Here is a 20,460-nt window from a genome sequence, read left to right on the forward strand (position 1 = left end):
AACAGTATTTGTACACCTGCCTAATTTGCAAGCTAAAGGATTTAGCTGCTTTTTTCCTGAAACATTGGGATAACTGATGAAGTATGATTATTCACATGTGAGTATGTTGCATATATTTTGTTTGACACTATATGAAGGGAACTGGTTATTTCAAGTGACATATGTTGTCAATGATAACATTTCAAGATTTCTAGCGAATATTAGATTTTTTTTTTTTTTTTTGGTCTTTTTGAGACAGGGTCTCCCTGTAGCCCCAGATGTCCTGGAACTCACTATGTAGACCAGGCTGGCCTTAAACTCACAGAGATCCGCTTGCCTCTGCCTCCCGAGTACTAGGATTCATGGAGTACGCCATCACGCCCGGCCAAATTTTTTTTATTTCTCTTTTTTTATTTTATGTGTATGCGTGTATTGCCTGCATGTAGGTAAGTGCACCCATGTCATGCAATGCCTGAGGAGGTCAGAAGAGGCTGTCAGATCCCCTGGGACTGGAGTTACAGACAGTTGTTAGCTGCCACGTGGGTGCTAGGATTCAAACCCGGGTCTTCTGCAAGAATAGCCAGTGTTCTTAACTGCTGAGCCATCTCTCTAGCATGAATATTAGAATTTTTGAAAACTTGGAACTGCCCTAAAAGTTTGATAACTTCCTACATAGCGTCAGTGTCATCAAGGTTTAGACAGAAGATGTAGCCACCACATCTTAAGAGGGACTGGCAATGTACATATAGTCGGTTTGATATGTCAGCAGAGTAAGTTGGAGCTACCAGTCATCTTCATTTATACTACAGAGTAGTAGTGTAGAAGTCAAAAATGATGGCCAACCAACACTGGGACAGCACACAGAACTCTGCCTACCCTACTCCTTTCAGACTCCATACCATGGGGGAAAAGGTCAAGAAACTACTCGCCTCTCCCACCCCAAAGATTAAGGTCTATTTTGCCCTGTAAGGAAGTGAGAAGAGTACAGGATATATCAAGCTTATGGCTGAAATTTTAATATGAAGTACACTAAGTCTTCAATGAGACTGCAGATTTCGAAAATTATGTAAAAATGGCATGCTATTAAGTTAAGATCCAATGGGAAAGGGAAGTTTGACAAAGGTAGAGTTGAGAGACAGTAGGCAGAAAGTGAATGTGATCTGTATTTATATATCAAGTTAATGCTCTCCAATGAAATGGGTATATTCTGAAATTGGTTTCCACATAGCTTGGTATCCTTAGTTTCTATCTCTCCATTCTCCTTTGTATATTAAAGAGAGGCAACAGCAACAAAAATTCTCTGTCTGACAGATACTAAGTAAATAACAGCCATATATTTTCATCTGAAAGGATACCAGAGTCACAGTCTTAATCAGATACATGAAAGATGCTGAAAGTAGTGATGGGTATTTCAAATAATAAAGTGGAAGTGATTGCTAGGAACTTAGATCACAGAATAGAAATTAATTTGATACATTAGTATCTTTAACTTTCACCTTTTAAAGATCTAAAGATTCAATGAAAGAAGAAAACCTTAAAGGAGGATTATGTGACCAGGAGAAACAACAGTATATTTTAAATGAACATTGTTCAACTGTACAATACAAAAAAAGGAAAACAAATGACCTAAAGAAAGAGATTAAGAAAAAGGCAAGTGAAGGCTGATCAAAGGTGGGATCTGAACTGGGTTTGAACATGGAAGGCAGACAGGCACGAATGGCTGACAGAGCAGAACAATTCCTGGGTGAATGATAGACAGTAATGTGAAGTGACTGTGACATGCTGCAATATTAATACATACCGAGACTGAACTGCGGGTAATGCTCATAAATCTAACTGCAATTAGTACAGGTTTCTGGATTAGGAAGGGCATGAAAAGGAAAGCAGAAGGTTAGAATGTACATGTCATCGCCCCATTAAAAGAGAAGGTTTAATCTTTCGGTGGAATACTCGAGGGAAAAAAAAGCACAGCTTTGTCCACTTGCTAGGAAAAGTAGTTTTGTAGTTTATTTTTTTTTTTTTAAAGCTCTCCTTTCTATATGGGTACTAATAAATTAGGCCTCTCAGTACTGACCTGAAAATTCAGAGTTTTCTTGTTTCCCTCTCTTCCTCCCATCTCCTCTCTCCTATCCTACCCCATTATATGATGTGGAGGAAGCCTTGCTAAGCCCCTAGAAAATTATGGGTATGATAATGGGGGAAGCTACTGCTTTTTATAAGTTTGCTGGGAATCTGAAGTAGGTGTCCATTGTTCCACTGTTATTTTACAACTGAAAGGAATGGTAACAGATAGGCAATTATTAAACTTTAATACATCAACTGTATCCCAGAACCTCAGATCCTACTACTAGGTTAACGGTAACTGGAGTTTTCTATATAGTTAATGGTTACTAGCTAAAATGGAAAACATTAAATGCAAAAGTTACTGAATGAAGAAAATAATCATTAGGCTCATCTCAAAACCCAATACAAAGTTCCTAAACAGTTCTTTATTTGATCACAGTAGACTCGTAATTCCACTTCCTTATGAATCAAGTGTTTGAGTTCAAATCAGTTACAAATGATTAAGTTCTCTACTGCCAAGAATCTTGACAGAACCACCCAAATGACACAGCTGAGGGTAGGAAAAGATGCTGGGAGGATACAGAGGAACAGAGGAAGAAGTTAGGATAAAGTTAAGCTTTCACAGGATACACAGGAAAAGTAAAAAGGAAGGATTATAAGCCACCAACATTTAATCCAAATTTTTCATTTAAAAAATTCTTCAAATATATAACTAAAACTAGCTAAATTATCAAATATCAGATATTCATAGAACCCTGAAATTTGGTCAATTTTTAAAAAGTTGTTCCTTCTGAAAAAAAAAATTCTGAGAACAATTCCTATATATATCACAAATACATTTAAAATCCCAGGAAGACTCCCAATTAATTATTTTTTCACTGTGGTTCCATGTTGCATATCTTACCATTGATCTACGAATCAGTGATAGTCTGGTCTTTGCCTTATTTTCAGCAAATTCCAGGCTACTGATGTCTTTAAGGCGAGCCTTGTATTTATTCATCTGTTCTACAACAATCAGCTCCACACAGCTGAAATATGAGAAAAAGAGAAGCAAATCAAATAAAGTGTAGCACCCACAGCCTACTTTTTAGCTAAGTGTCCAAGATAGCTGAAGGATGAAGGAAAAATCAACATCTTTTACTTTATGAGTTCAAAGACAGGAAGATTGAGAATGATGGTTCACAACTTTGTCTACATACTAGAAATCAAATCCCAACACAAAAGGCCCAGACCTATTAAATTAAGACTTTTAGGGGATAGGATTCAAACCTTGGCATTTTTCAAACTTTGCAGTCAAGTTTAGAAGATAACAGATGCTCAAGATAAAAATCAGGGTGAAATAAAAGAATACTGAAGTATAGCAATCAAAGGGATTCAGAGTCATTAGACTGCTAATAGACTGCACATTTTATAAGAAGATATAAAGTATACATCATTTGAGAAAATAGAACTTGAAAATTTTATTTAGAAACTATAAGCAGTCCTAAATTTAAGCAAGATTTAGAATACCCAATGGAGTCCAACAATCTTAAAGACACTTGAACTTATGAAATTGTTCACTATGTCTGATATGTGGATAAAATGGACTACACCAACTCAGTCAGAAGTCCCTGGGGTCCTGTAGAGGTGAATGTGGCTAGCCTTACGTGGTAGTCTTACTGATGTCTTGTACACTTTGTAGTGGGTCAGTGGTGTCAGGGCAGCGGAGAATGCAAGGTGCAAACACAATGGCCAAAGCATTAGCAGACATTCGATTAGTGTCTTCCTGTAGCGCAATCCTAAAACCAAAACAAATGAAAAGGGGATAAAAAGGAAGAATAGCAGGCAGAAGTGAGATAGACAGTACGACAACCACACAATGTGGCGGGTACCATTTAAGTTTAAGGGAGACTGTACACTTCCGGAAAACTGTTCCTTTGCCTCTGGAAAATGTACTTTTACTCTATTCCCTGAAACAGTCCAGGTCATAGGTCAACATACAGCTTAGCAAGGGAAATCTGTGACTTGCTGCTTAAAGCTAGTATCACTTGATGAACATGCCTGAAGAATGTAGGATAGAAATTTTAAGGTATTTCCCATATATCACATATTTAACCAGAAAGATGGTCTTCTCCCCATCCTAGGCTGATATTTACACATTGGAAGACAGCTTACTCTGAAGCCTCCTGAGCATTCTTTGAACCCAGCACCCACAACATTTCTGTCCACACATACATACCCTTTCCAGTTCAGGAGTTAAAGAGGCTAAGCTATACAGTGCTAGGAGCTGCTACACAGCTAAAACAGATGCATTAGGCTTAATGGATTTCTGCTTGAAGTAATCCTAACCACCCATTTAAAAAAAATTTTAATTTAAATTTTAAAAACTTTCATTGTATGTATATAAATGTCCTGCTTGCATATATGTAAATATGTCTGTTGTGTAATTCCCACAGAGGTCAGAAAGGGGCATTGAATCCCCTGAAGTGGAGTTACAGGCGGTTGTTAGCTGCCATATGGGGTACTAGGAATTGACCATAGGTCCTAGAAGAAGAGCAGTCAGTGCTCTCTCTTAACTGCTAAGCCATCTTTCCAGCCCATGTGTAACTATATTAATTCAACTGTGAACCTAAAAATTTACAGCTACTTTTGAAAGAGATGTATCTTTGCTCTGGAAATTGTTATCGAATATGTTAAAGCTGTAATGAAATGCTTCTTCTAATCATGTGGTTATTAAATTTTAAAAAAAAGCAGTGGTAGGAATCACACCAAGAGTGCTATGCACGCTAGGTTAGCATTCTACCATTGAGCTACATTCCCAGGCAGGGTACTGACTTCATAAATTGAAGTTCTTCATTTAAAAAGACTTCGGGAGAAATTGTTAAGTATTTCCTTGCTTCTTGAAGTTACCTAACTAGATGAAAGATGAGGCGTTCCAGCGTATTGAGATGAGTTCGGGAGAGCTGATCAATTACAGAGTATACACCACGCACTGTCTCCTTTCTCTCCTGAAGGCCTAAAAATGGTTAAGAACAGTACATTAGACTGAATATCTCTTACATAATGCATCTTGCTCCTGAAGAGAAACTATATAGCAGAGGAAGGTGGCTCCAGTTTTGGGAGAGGCAGAAGAGCAACTCATGGCACCTGGCTCCTTGTATTTCAGTTTCTGAGGTTTAGTCTACAGTTCAGTAGCACTTGATTATAGCAAGAAAGACTGAGATGTTCTAGTTTTTCAGTCATTAGACTGATTTCTCATTAAAATTAACCAACTGTAATATATATTTATAAATCCTCAGGTCCTAAACACCTTGAGGTAGATTTTTAACATGTATTATAATCCTCACTTTTCAATTACTTTGTGAGAAGCAGGAAAGTGGCACACTCAGAAACTTTTGGAACATGACATTCTGAGTCTATGGTGTTGTGGCGCATACCTGTAGTCCCAGCACTTGGGAGGCAGAGGCAGGCGGATCCCTGTGAGTTCAAGGCCAGCCTGGTCTATATAGTGAGTTTTAGGACAGCTGGGGCTACAGGGAGACCCTGTCTCAAAAAGACCAAAAAAAAAAAAAAAGTCAGTTTTTGAATAGGTAACAATACACTGGCAGTTTTATACTGACTGTCAAAAACTTATTTTGGGACCCATAAAGGCTAAACCACTATAAGATGGCTTAATAATGGGTACTAAAGATGGCATTGCTTTATCAAGGAACAAGTACCAAGGAGTGCAGGCCCTCCTTCAAATCCAAGAAGCCTGTGCTTACCCATAGCTCGAAGAAATTCCTCATAGAGTTCAAAGGTCATGAGTGGATTGGGTAAATCACGAAGCCATTGTTTGAATACACTTGCAATGACATGTATGTTATAATCATCTAGGTTTACACTTTCAGCATCTATTTAGAGATAAGAGTAAATTAACCCAAAAGATTCAAACAATTGAATTCACTACAAGAAGCCTTCAGGCCGGGCATGGTGGTGCACACCTTGAATCCCAGCACTTGGGAGGCAGAGGCAGGTGGATCTCTGTGAGTTCAAGGCCAGCCTGGTCTACATAGTGAGTTCCAGATTAGCTGGGGCTACAGGGAGACCCTGTCTCAAAAAAACAAAACAAAAAACAGAAACATAAATACATATATACAGCCTCTGGTTTCTTAATTAAACTAATGTGTATCTTCCACAATCTGACTCCATGCTTGGGAACAGTGCTTATGTGTTTGTTTTCTAAATCTATTGTGACATCAAATGTAAAAGATCACATGTTTTGATGATGGAAGAATCAAACTGTTATGAAAGTTTCTAAATGCTTCTTTCAATTTCTGTGCCTGTCTTACTGGAGACTGGTCCATATACCTTACTCTTGAGAACCAATACTTCAGAAGATCAAGGAAGAAAGGCCTAAACATTTTCTAAAAGGCAGGCTGGCTTCTAGTCACTCTTGGAGAGGAAAAAACAGTGATACATGAACTTAGGAAATGTCATGGAAACACTGCCCTGTTTTGCTTATAAATTTCTTAAGGCTATTACTTAGGAAAATATAGAATGATTGATTTTCATCTGTGCTATATCACAGTTCAAGAGGCAAACCTGGCAAATGCCTGTAAGCTGGAGTAGAACAAGCTCTGGCAGGCAGGACTTACTGCTTGAGCTTTGTCAGACATTTCTATTATTTTCATGCTAATTATTTTCTCACTGATTTGTTCCCAAGAAAAACTATTGTAGGTAAGTAGGTTCTTAGACACACAAAGACAAGCTTTGTATTTTCATCTGTTTGGTTAAAAAAGAATGATTCCTTTCTAACAATAATAAAGAACAGGAGTTGAAAATGAAATCAAAGGTAAGCCCTTGCACACAGTCCAGGACTAAGCCCTACACAGACAAGTGCTCAACTCACTTATCAGCTTAACTAAGTATGTCCCTCAATGTAAGCAAGCAGAAGATCCACTGGAAATAATATCACTAGGAATCAGAAAAATATGCAGTACTTTAGATTATGGAGTCAGAAAATATTGGATTAAATTCCAACATGGTCACTTATTGGTCAATAAGTAGTTACATAAGCTCTTCTGTAGGCATCTCTTCTTACCTGTAAATTAAGATTAAATAATACCCCTAATTTACACAGTTGTTTCTAAAAAAAATCTTTGTTGCCTTGTATCAACAATCTATTAACCTCCCTGAGCCTAATTTTCTTCATAAATTAAGAGTATCAAGATCTTGGGGCTGGAGAGATGGCTCAGCAGTTAAGAACACTGGTTGTTTTTGCAGAAGGCCTGGGTTCGAATCCCAGCACCCACATGGCAGCTAACAACTGTCCATAACTCCAGTCCCAGGGGATCCGACAGCCTCTTTTGACCTCCGCGGGCATTGCACAACATGGGTGCACGTACCTACATGCAGGCAATACATGCATACACATAAAATAATAATAAATACAATAAAAAAACAAACAAAAAGTATCAAGATCTTATTAAGTCTGTTAAACAGACTGATATCTGTCTCAAGTACCTAGCAATATTTTGTAAAAATGATTCACTCAAGACATGTTTGATGAATTAACTATATATAGCCAAAGACTCATAAATGGCAAACAAGTACCACAGAAAAGATATTGGCTCCAAGTTTATAGGAACAATATATAATGAAAACTTTAAGAGTGTGAAAGTTTATTTAAATAAAAATATTAGGTCTTGATTTGGATGGCACTATCTTACCTGTATCTAAACCTTGTCGAAGTTCCTTGATTTTATTAGTTGAACCAGACTTTCGGTAAATACCTTCTGTATAAAGTCCATGCATTTCAATGTAGTTTATGAGCTTTTCCACTACTAAAGGAACAGTTCGGTCTTCACTAGTCAAACGGGACAGTTCAACTCCAAATTGTCGAGATGACAGCTCTGGATCATACTAAAAGGAAGATAAATGTTTCTAAATGCATTCCAACTTTACAGAATACAACCAATTACTTTTTTATTTCCCCAAAGTTTTATTCAGATAATTCTAAGAGTTGAGAGAAAATGGAATTAGTTTAAAAAGTATGAATTAGTGAAGTATTAGTTTCAATCTTCAGCTGAAAATCCACAAAAGAAAACAAGTGGAGACTGGAGGCAGTGGTGATGGGCAGCTAGTTTCCATCCTGTCAAAAGTTAGTTCCAGCAAAGAATGAGCTTGGGTATGGAAAGGGGAGTTGGGTTTTGGAATACAAAGAACTTGAACATTTACTATATGCCATTAGAAAACCCACTGATTAAAAAAAAAAAAATTAGTGTTGTCAGTAACTTTCGAAGTATAAGAATGTTGTTTCAAAGATAAAATTTACAAAAACTTGGGGCTGGAGAGATGGCTCAATGGTTAAGAACACTGGCTGCTCTTGCATAGGACCCGGGTTCAATTTCTGCACTCACATGGTGGCAAACAACTGCCTAACTCCAGTTCCAGAGGCTCCAATGCCCTCTTCTGACCTCCTAGGGCATTGCACAACACAGGTGCACCTACCTACATGCAGGAAATACACTCATACACATAAAACAACAGCAACAAAAAACAACAACAAAAAAGAACCCCCCAAAAATATCAGAAAAATTCAGCTGACTTCTTAAGCCAAAGACAGACACACACAGACTGGCTATGATTAGTCTAGAACTCTTCACTGGTTCCAATACTGTTATCTAATACCACAGCCCACAGCCTAGCAACTGTAGTTTAAGTGTCTACAACAAAACAACTTATTCTTAAGATAATTTGAAGTAATTCACACAGAAAGGCAACTGTTATCTCAGACAGAAACTTCTTACCATCTGCTATACCTACTGCCTCTAACCCACTTTTTCCTCCAACTTTCATCCAACCAGTAGCCAAGCTTTTAGTCACCTGGCACACTCCTATAAACTTTCTCTTCTTAGTTGAGTCTCATCATTTTACTTTAAAGTGTATCACTGCTCCCTTGAACTGCTCTAACAGTATTAAGATCAGTTTCCCTAAATCAGTTTTCTCCGCTTTTAACATATCCTATACCTGCAATCTGCCTTACTATCCTCAGAAATTTTCAGTGGCTACCTAGTATAAATTATAAATTAAAATGAAGTGCATGTATCCTTGAGACTGATATTTAAGACCTTACTTGAACTAATCTAATTGCTTTTTCTAGACTTTCATTTGTACATTCATCATTATGTGCTAGATAACAGAGAATCAAAACTAAGAGATAGCCCATTCCCCAAAATTAACATGGATGTCACCATGTGGAGATAAGTAAAACAACACATTTGGGTTAATTAATAGAAACACAGAAGAGACAGAACAGAAAAGGCTGGGCATGTAGCTCAATTGGTAGAGTATTGGCTTAGCATGCATGGAGCCCTGGGTTTGACCCCAGCACTCACCTATTATTCTTAGACAGCTCAGGCCCACCTGTCTTGCAGTGGCGCTGGCCATAGTGGGCTGGCCATTTTACATTAGTTAACAAGAAAATGCCTCATGTCCACAAGCAAGTTTGATGGAAGCAATTCCTCAAGTGAGATTCCTTCTAGTTTATGAGAAGTTGATGGAAACTAACCAGCACAGATATAGTCCAAGAAATTCATTATTAGATGATTTTGTTATTGTGCAAACAGAGAGTATATTCAAAGTGCTGGTAAGCAGCATTCCTCCACGGTCTCTGCTTCAGTTCCTGCCATCAGATTCCTGCCCTGAGTTCTTACCCTGGCTTTCCTCAACAATGGTCTGTAACTTGTAAGTTGAAATAAACTCTTTCCTCTCAAGTTAGCTTTGGTCAGTGTTTTATCACAGCAGCAGAAAGTAACTAGAATAATATGCTTATTATTATGTGATACATCATTGTCCAAAGCATGACTGTTAAGATATATAAAAGATGATACATAGTAAAGTCAAATCAGCAAGCTGAGTATCTGGCCTCTGCCAAATTGCTTTACATGCACGACTATATACTGCAAACATCTTTTATTCTGTTGTCTATTTTGCAATGCCTACATTTTCTTTATTGGTATTAGCAATTTATTTTTTTTTAAATTCTTTTTCTTGGAGCTGGCAAGTGGTTACAACAGGTAAAGGTCGTCGAAGCCAAGCCTAACAACCAGAGTTTGATCCCCAGAAACTACTGGGGATCAAAGGGATAGAAGGCAAGAACCAACAATCCTAAGTTTTCTTCTGAGCACCACATGTACACAGTGGCATGTGAACCCCCTCACCATGCATACTCATATAAAAAGTAAAGAGAAATATTAAAAAAAAAATTTTCTACACGTAATCTGTCTTTTCCAGGAACCAAAATTTTGTTTTGCAGGTTTTTACATTGTACAAATGGCCTTTAATTTGTTCCTCATAATTATTATTTCTTCTACTCTATTTGGATATAATTTGCTGAGCTTACCACCTACCTTCTTGAGACAGAGGTTTATAGTTATTTCTAGTCATACCTTTTCTATCATTTATGGGTTTAAAACTAAGACTGTCCTCTAAGTATAACCATAAAAGTACCTTATAATTCTTCTATGTCAGTTTTTAAAAAATATTTTATTACTTTTATGTGTATGAATGTATTGCCTTCGTGTAGTAATGCAGTGCCCATGGAGGTCAGAAGAAGGCGCTGGATCCCCTGGAAATGGAGTTAATGACACTTGACAGCCACCATGTGGGTGCTGGGAGTCAAACCTGGGTCATCGGTCCTTTGTAAGAGCAATCGGTGCTCTTAATCACTGAGCCATCTCTCCAGCCCCACAGTTTTATCATTTATAAAAATATTTTCCCATTTTTATTGTAATCTAGAAACATTTGTTAAATTTTGAAACATTTGAGGATTGTCTTTTTGTTGAGAATATGTTCTCCATATTTTCAGCATACAGTCAGTTCTATCAACTGTCCCATGTACACTTGGACAAGAATGTTTACTAAGCAGTTGCAGGATGCAGTGATCAGTACATTACAATTGTAACAAGTTTTCATATAATTTGCATCCTTACTGAATTTTTGTCTGCCAGGCACTGAAATTGTAATACTAGAGACTTATAACATTAGATAAGATGATTCTTCCATCAATATGAAACATCTTTATTTGAAGTAATTCATCCTGTTTTAGAGTGTATCTATCTTCCTATTGATAGGGTTCTATCTACTTACATGTCTTTGTAAATATAAGATTTTAATTAGTTTTACTTTGTTATTTGCAGTATGTAGTAGAATAATATACATGGGCTTTATCAATCTATTTTTTTTGTACAACCTGTTTTATTTTTGTCTTCAGATCTTCTATCACATAAAAATAATTTACTTTAGCCAGGCATGGTGGCTTACACCTTTAATCCCAGCACTCTGGAGGCAGAGGCAGGTGGATCTTTGTGAGTTCAAGGCCAGCCTGGGTTACATAGTGAGTTTCAGTCCAGCTGGAAGTACAGGGAGACCCTGTCCTAAAAAAAAAAAAAAAAAAAAAAAAAAAAAAAAAAAAACAAAAAAAAGACCAAATTCCTTTTGCTGATGTGGTTGCACATGTCTGTAATCCTGAACTAACTTGCAAAGCTGAAGCAAGAGGATTGCTATGATTTCAAGGTCAGAATGGGCAACACAGCAAATACTAGGTCAGGCAGGGCTATTCAGCAAGACCCTGTCTCCAAAAAACAAAACAAAAAAACATGTATATAAAACTTTCCCCATGTTACTGTCCTTTTTTAAGTTTTTCAGATATATATATTTTTTTACAGTATTTCTAGTGCTTTTTAGAAATTTAGTGTATATTTACTTTTGTGCATGCTATTCTTTTCTTTGTTCTTCATTACTTCCAAGACTTCTGTTTCATGCAAGACCATTTTCTTTCCACCTAAAAACTTACCTTAGCATTTGTTGACACAGATTTGCCAAGTTGAATTCTGTTTTTGTTGGTCTTAACATTTTTTTCTCAACACTTTTTTATAGTATCAATGTCTAAACTGAGGGCCTTGCATAAGGTAAGCAAGTTCTCTATATCTCCAGCCCAACATTTTCACTTCTGAACACAGTGTTTTCACTGGGTTTAGCGAAAATTTTTGGTTGGTTCTCTTTTCTTGTTACACTTAAGAGACACCTAGTTACTACCTGTTGGCTTCCACTATTTTTGTTCAGAAACCAACTGTCCTGGTTGCATTGCTCCTCTGGGTAAATTTTTAAATTTTTTTAAAATTTAATAACCACATAATTACAAGAAGCATTTCATTACAGCTTTAACATATTCAGTAACACATTTTTAAAACTACTTTTAAGACATTGTATCTTTCTTTTGATTGGGGTACTATACATCTAGATTGTGTTTTCTTTGTATTTATTTTATGTTAAAAGAGTTTTACACTTAAGATCTGATGTGCAGTCCACCATCTCTTAAAATGCTGGATCTGCTTTGTTTTCTCTCCTTTCTTCCTGGACTCTCATCACATACATTTAAGAATATCTCATAAGTTGTGTGTGGTGAAGCATACCTATAATCCCAGGATGTGGAAAGCTGGAGAACCAAAAGTTCAAGGTCATCCTCAGTTAAGTATTAAGTTAGAGATCAATTTGGTTATGTGACAACCTGTCTCAAAAAAATCAAAACCCAAGAAGGATCAATGGATGAAGTGCAAGCATAACACTGGAGTTGAGATCCCCAGTACCCACATAAAAGTTTGTGGGTGTGGTGGTCTATCTACAATGTCAACACTCAGAAGACAGAAAGAAGATCCTCTTAGGAAAGCTGGCTCGCTTGAATGGCTGAATCTGTGTTCTCCGGGTTTACTCAGAGACCCTGCCTCAGTAATAGAGTGGAGGGCAATGAAAGAAACACCTAACATTGACATTGGGCCTCCACACAGACATGTACCCATGCACAGATGAAGGCACACAACACAGACACACAAAGCACTTAATCCCTTCCCTTAAACTTCTCCCCCACCCCCATTCTTTTTACTACTGCCCCAGCCTGGATATTCCTCTGACCACTCAGTTCAGTAATTTCTTTCCACACAGGCTGCTAAAATTCTCTTTTTGAGTTTGAAACTTCAATTCCATTTTTATTTCCAGAATAACCACTTGATTATGCTAAAACTTTTACTTTAAATAAATATGAGCCCTTTGGTGAACCTCTTCATCTTTTTATTATTTGAACATATTCATGGAATTTTAAAGCTATATATCTGGTAATTCAGTACCTATTGGGGGTTCATTTTTATGGACTATAAGGTTGTCTAATTTTTTATGTCTGATAACATATATAAAAGGAATTACAAAAGTTCTGAATGGTGTTATCTCTCTTTAGAAAGATTCTTATTTTTTCTCCTGGGTGGCTAGAATAAAGAACATATAGTAATCCATTTAAGGATCACAAAACTAAGTGGTACTTTTTGTTAAGCCCAGTTTATCAATGATTCACTCCCATTCATATAGTATACTTCTTTAGAGGGCTCGCTCAGAGTCTGGGGAAATGATTTCTCCTTGATGGTCAATACTCAATTATTTCTTTCCTTTAGCACTCTAAGACACTGGAAATTCCTATTCTGATTAGGTTCTTAGCCATTCACCTTACGTAGATTATGCATTTAAAAAAACTGCCTTGTAGCAAAACATTGCTAAATTTTAGGAATTTTTTTTTAAAAAACAACAACAAAAAACATGGTCTCTCAAGTCTTGACAGTACCAAACTCATTTTTTTCCGCTCTATAATCCTAAGAGATTGCTAAGAATTCTTACCACCTTCTCTAGTTTTTAGATGTAAGCTCTCTATGCAGCATACTGTTTGTTTTCCTATAAGAAAAACCAAAACATTCTTACTAGGGAAAAAGCATCTCACAGATACAGATCACAATTCTTCACTCTCTTCTCTCCAGTATCAAATCCCTTAAAGTCCAATTTACCTTAGTAGCTCTGACGCTTGCCACAAGATCCCTCATCTTGGGTCCTGCCCTCCCCTCCTTTTACTTCCCTGGGCTGCAAAGCCTCCAGGCATCCGGGTGCCAGCACCTTTCCTGGTCCCCAGGAGCCCTCTGTGCCTGGTCCTACCCTCACCTCCATTTGCTTCCTGGGCTGCAAAGCCTCCAGTGTCCTGGTGCCAGCACCTTCCCTGGGCAAATCCAGCAGCACCCACCATGCCTTGACTCCCCCAGCTTCTTTCACCATCCCAGCTCCACTGCTGCATCTCTGCTCCTAGCCCGGATACTGGCCCATTTCTTGTCTTGGCACCCCAAACACTAGGGCTAGCCTCTTGGCCCAGAGCCACCACTGCTTCCTGATCCTTTGCATCTGGACCAAACCATTTCTTCTCTGAGGTTCCCAGGAGCCCTCTGGGCCTGATCCCGCCCTCACCTCCCTTTACTTCCCTGGGTAGCACTGCCACCAGCTTCCTGAGACCAGCATCTTTCCTGGGCCCTACCACAGATGCCAACCCAGATTACTATATCCAGCCAAAATGTCTATTATAGTCAAAAGGGAAAGAAAAATCTTCCATGACATAAATAGGCTGAAGGAATTCATGTCCACAAAACCAGCCCTTCAGAGAGTTCTTGAAGCAATACAAAGAGCTGAAGAAAGGAATGACTATATACAAAGGGTAACGGAAAGAAATTCAATGAAGGTATAACTGGAAATGCACAGCTATAGAAAGAATATGAACAGAAATAAAAATGACAGGATTCAATAAACATCTTTCACTAATAACTTTAAATATCAATGGACTGAAATAACCAGTCAAAAGATACAGACAAGTTGAATGGATTAAGAAAGAACACCCATCTTTTTGTTGTCTGCAAGAAACTCATCTTACTTTCAAGGACAGGCACTACCTTAAAGTAAAAGGATGGGAAAAAATATACCAAGCGAATGGTACTAAGAAAAAAAGCAGGCATTGCAATTCTATTATCTGATAAAATAGACTTTAGTTTAAGAGACAAAGAGGGCCACTTCATTCTGATCAAAGGAACAATAAACCAAGATATTACAATCATAAACATATATTCACGAAACTCTGGTGCACCCAACTTCGTAAAAACAGTACTACAGGACTTTAAGACCCAGATTAATCCCAATGCATTAATAGTAGGGGACTTCAATACCCCATTGTCACCATTAGAAAGGTCAACAGGACAGAGAATTAACAGAGAGACATCTGAATTAAACAATACCATATATCAAATGGACCTAATATACATCTACCAAATATTGCACCCAAGCACCAAAGAATATACTTTTTATTCAATGCCCCATGGAACCTTCTCCAAAATCGACCATGTACTGGGACACAAAACAAACCTCAACAAATACAAAGACTGAAATAATTCCATGCATTCTATCAGACCACAATGCAATCAAGATTAAAATCAACACCGGAAGAAACCCCAGTAACCACATGAACACATGGAGATTAAACAACACACTTCTGAATGATAAATGTGTCAAAGGAGAAATTAAGAAAGTAATAAATGTATTCCTGGAACTAAAGGAAAAGGACAATACAACACAACAAACCTATGGGACACACTGAAAACAGCCCTTAGAAGAAAGTTTATAGCTCTAAGTGCCTACATCAAAAAATTGGAAAGAACACAAATAAATGACTTAACATTGCAACTCAAGACACCTGAAAAGCAACAACAAATGAAACCCAAACCCAGCAGATAAGAAGAAATAACGAAAATCAGAGCACAAATTAATGAAATTGAAACAAAGAAAACAATACAAAGAATCAACAAATCCAAGAGCTGGTTCTTTGGAAAGATAAACAAGATTGACAGACCGCTAGCCCAGTTAACCAAAAGAAAGAAAGAGCACCCCCAAATCAACAAAATCAGAAATGAAAGGGGAAACATCACAACAGACACCAAAAAGATTGAGAACATTATACTAAACCAAAAACAGATGAACAGCTTAAACAGACCCATAACACATAAGGAAATTGAAACAGTAATACAAAACCTCCTGACTGAAAAAAGCCCAGAACCAGATGGATTGACAGCAGAATTCTACCAGACATTTCAAGAGGATCTACAACCAATACTATTTAATTTATTCAAAAAGACAGAAATGGAGGAAGAACTTCTAAATTCCTCCTGAAACAGATGAACAGCTTAAACAGACCCATAACACATAAGGAAATTGAAACAGTAATACAAAACCTCCTGACTGAAAAAAGCCCAGAACCAGATGGATTGACAGCAGAATTCTACCAGACATTTCAAGAGGATCTACAACCAATACTATTTAATTTATTCAAAAAGACAGAAATGGAGGAAGAACTTCTAAATTCCTCCTGTGAAACCAGCACCACTCTAATACCAAAGCCAGGTAAAGTTACAACCAAAAAAGAAAACTATAGACCCATATCCTCAACGAACATAGATGTAAAAATTCTCTACAAAATACTTGCAAATCACACACAGACACATGGGAAAATGAACAGCAGACCCCAATCTTATGAAAGGAATATTGACAACTGATTGCTGCTAGATGAGGAACAGCTGACCTTCCTAAAACAAATACCTCTAGATAGGCTAACTGGATTCACCAGATGGACAAGTAGTGGGGAATGGCTGGGGGTGCCGACAACACAGGGGACAGTAGCAGGGATGACAGTGTATAAGGGCTCTAGTTGGGGGAGGGAGGCTATGGGAGGGTGCCATCTGGGAAGTGGGTGTACAGATGAATAAGATGGTTTGGGGTGTTCTGTGTGATATACATACACAAAAAAAGAAATCAACAAATTTTTAAAAATGAAATATGAGGAGGAAGCATAAAAATTTACATCATGTTAATTAGTAGAGGTGATAAACATTACCAATGAAATCTACCCAATGACTTTATAGACATACACAGGTGCCAAGGATCCAAGTGCAACCAACCATGACTAGTAATAATCAGATACATACAGATTAGAGATGCATGTGCCAACATCTCACTGTTATTAGCAAAAACAATGAGTCTTTCTGTAAGAAATATTATATTTAAAATGAAATGGAGATCTTTTTTAAAGGTTAAAAACCCATTCAATTTGGTCTGGGCATGGTGGCACACGCCTTTACTCCCAGCACTCAAGAGGCAGAGGCAGGCGGATCTCTGTAAGTTCAAGGCCAGCCTGGTCTACATAGTGAGTTCCAGGACAGCTGGGGCTACAGGGAGACCCTGTCTCAAAATGACAAAAAACAAACAAACAAACAAAAAAACCCCAGAGGGAACCATATTAATCGAACAACCTACTGACGAATTATACATACAATTAGCTCAAGGAATATATGTCCAGGCAAGGTTTATCTGAGAACATTTGGTTTTTGCCCAAGCTTTATCTACATAGCACATGGTAATTAAAAGTGCAAGATATTTGACAAAGGTGCCAAGAACGTTCACTGGAAGAAAGACAGCATGTTCAGCAAATGGTGCTGGCAAAACTAGATCTCCACCTGTAGAAGAATGAAATGAACCCCTATCTTTCACCTTTCAACTCCAAATGGATCAACGACCTCAATGTGAAGCCTGAAACTCTGAAAATGTTAGAACATTGGCAATAACCTACAAGATATAGGTATAGGAAAGGATTTTCTAAACTGGACATCAGCTGCCCAGGAAACAAGGTCAAGAATCAACAAATGGGAACTCATTAAACTAAAAAGCTTCTGTACATCAAAATAAGCAACCAAGGAAATGAAGAGAAAACGCAGAGTGGGAGAAAATCTTCACCAGCAACGCATCATGGGGTTGGGGATTTAGCTCAGTGGTAGAACGCTTGCCTAGCAAGCGCAAGGCCCTAGGTTCAGCCCTCAGCTCTGAAAAAAAAACAAAAAGAAAAACAAAACAACAACAAAAAAACCAAACAAGGCATCTAACACATTTAACAGAGGTTTAAAATCCAGAATATGTAACAAACTCAAAAAACCAGGAATCAAGAATGAAGTAACCCAATTAAAAGATGGGCTAAGGAACCGAACAGAGTTCTCAAAAGAAGAAAGATGGCTAAAAAGCATCTTAAAAGGTATTCAACATCACTAGTTATTAGGGAAATGCAAATTAAAACCACTTTAAGATTTCATCTTACCCCAGTCAGACTGGCTAAGATCAAGAGAACAAATGATACCAAATGTTGGAGAGGATGTGGGGAAAGGGGAACACTCATCCACTGCTGGTGGGGCTGCAAACTGGTTCAACCCCTATGGAAAGCAGTGTGGAGAACTCTTAAAACACTACAAATGAACCTACCATTTGACCCAGTTATACCAGTTCTTGGCATATACCCAAAGAACACATCCTATTGCAGAGACACTTATACATCCATGTTTGTTGCTGTTCTTTTCACAATAGCTAAGAGATGGAAGCAACGTAAGTGTCCTTCAACTGACCAGTGGATAATGAAAATGTGGTTCATTTATATGACGGAGTTTTACTCAGCAATAAAGAAAGATGAAATCATGAAATTTGCAGGTAAATGGGTGGAACTAGAAACTGTTATACTAAGTGAAGTAACACAGACTCAGAAAAAGAAAAGAAAAAAGAAAAGAAAAAACCAACGTATGTTCTCCCTCACATTTGGATCCTAGCACCAAATCCTTTTAAGTGAGTTATGTATCCAGACATAACTACAGGAACCAAGATAATGAAAAAGAACCAGGGAGGTAAAGGAAAAGAAAGAATCTGAAAGAGAAGAACAGTAGAAAACAGGTGTTAGCAAGGGAGATATGGACAATAATGGGGTTATTTTAAGGGGAGGGAAGGTTATACAAGGAACCTAGGGGATAAAGGGAAAGAAGGGGCTCAAGAGAGGTAGGACCATAGAAGAAGGGTATTAGTATGGGAGAAAGGGGGAAATGGGGGCACCTTAAGTGGGAAAACCATAATGGAGGGGTAAGACAATGTGAGAGATAAACAATGCTTAGCTAGTTTTGAAAACCAGAGAGAACCCTATTACTCCTTCAACCTACTGACAAATTGTACATAGCAGATCAAGAAATGTATGTCTAGGTAAGGTTTGTCTGAGAACAACTGGTCTTTGCCCAGGATTTGTCTACATGACACACTTTCTTAGTGGTAACTAAAAGTACCAGACTGGTGGAACTAACCTTCTTGGATGTTTAACAGCCATAGTATGAGGCCTATACTAATTTGGAGAGAGGGACATAAAGGTCAGTTTTTGTTCCTTTCCCTCCTAGGTCGACTAAGTTCCAGGGGATTATGAACATCCCTCACAATGTCCTGTAACTGTGGTGAATCACCTGTCCTCTTGATCAAGGAGGCTGTGGAGACCCCATCAAATGGACTTGAACCAGTATCCAGTCTACAAAGAGGAGGGTCAACACAGAGGAATCATTTCCTCCATGCTTCCAAGTGAAGCCAGCCATGGTCGAGCAGAACCTTTGATTAATCTTCACATAGATGGAACTAGTAAAAGAAAGGAGCCAGTGCTCCTCCCAAGCCCATGTGACCCCCGAGGAACAGATCCTCAAACAACCTTAAGAATAAAAATAAATTGGTTTATCTGGGCCAATTGTACGGTCTTAAAACACCCAAAAGGAAAGTATAACCAAAGATTAATGGAGTCAATATAATTTTTTAAGAGTCCATATGTATAGCTAAAGGCTATATAACAAGAAACAATGCCAGACAGAAGATACCTTCCTTTGAGTTATTGGCCAGGATGGCCCAAAAGACTCCCAGGCAGTAACCCAGCATAAAACTGGGAAAATGAACAGTAGACCCAGTATTATCTAAAAGAATACTGACAACTGACTGCTGCTAGATGAGGAACAGCTGACCTTCCTAAAACAAGGATCTCTAGATAGGCTGACTAGTTTCAGCAGATGAACAAGCCCTGGGGAATGGCTGGGAGTGCCGACAACACAGTGGACAGTAACAGGGATGACAGAGTATATGGACTCCAGTGGGGGTGGGGTGGGGAGGCTATGGGAGGGTGCCATTTGGGAAGTGGGTATATAGATGAATAACATTGTGTGGGATGTTCTGTATGATATACACACCAAAAAAAATCAACAAATTTTTTTAAAAAGATGTATTTGAAGAAGCAGCATAAAAATTTACTTCATGTTAATTAGTAGAGGTGATAAACATTACAACTGAAATCTACCTGATGACTTTATATCCATAGTCAGGTGCTAAGGATCCGAGTGTAACCAACTGTGACTATTAATAATCAGATACATAGAGATTAAAGATAGATGTGCAAACTTCTAAGTGTTAGTAGCATTAAAAATGTAGGAAACAGCATATTTTAAAATGAAATGGAGATCTTCTTTAAAGGGTAAAAACTCATTCAATTTTATGCCTTACAGGTTTATACTGAGTTCAATATTGTATAACTGTATTAATTCAACTGTCAACCTAAAAATTTACAGCCACTTTTGAAAGATGCATCCTTATTCTGGAAATTTTACTGAATATGTTAAAGCTGTAATGAAATGCTTCTTCTAATCATGTGGTTATTAAATTTAAAAA

The 20,460-nt window shown here is 37.8% G+C and overlaps 1 protein-coding gene across 6 annotated transcripts in view; it reads right to left on the reverse strand.

Annotated features, from left to right (window-relative positions):
• Myo9a (myosin IXA) overlaps nucleotides 1-20,460 on the reverse strand; it is a 269,269-nt gene that overhangs the window by 21,132 nt on the left and 227,677 nt on the right. For 4 of the 6 annotated variants that reach the window (XM_029565051.1, XM_029565050.1, XM_029565048.1 and 1 more), the window contains 5 exons: nucleotides 7,734-7,926; nucleotides 5,787-5,915; nucleotides 4,933-5,038; nucleotides 3,690-3,821; nucleotides 2,948-3,071 (listed from right to left, as the gene is read on the reverse strand). In XM_029565051.1, the coding sequence (XP_029420911.1) occupies nucleotides 2,948-3,071; nucleotides 3,690-3,821; nucleotides 4,933-5,038; nucleotides 5,787-5,915; nucleotides 7,734-7,926 (684 nt within the window). Of the gene's footprint in view, nucleotides 1-1,780; nucleotides 1,835-2,947; nucleotides 3,072-3,689; nucleotides 3,822-4,932; nucleotides 5,039-5,786; nucleotides 5,916-7,733; nucleotides 7,927-20,460 lie in introns of those variants that run through there. The other 2 variants (XM_029565049.1, XM_029565052.1) reach the window with 2 other exon arrangements.

This window comes from Nannospalax galili, unplaced genomic scaffold (genome assembly GCF_000622305.1).
Source record: "Nannospalax galili isolate Female #2095 unplaced genomic scaffold, S.galili_v1.0 scaffold54, whole genome shotgun sequence".
Classification (NCBI taxonomy): domain Eukaryota; kingdom Metazoa; phylum Chordata; class Mammalia; order Rodentia; family Spalacidae; genus Nannospalax; species Nannospalax galili.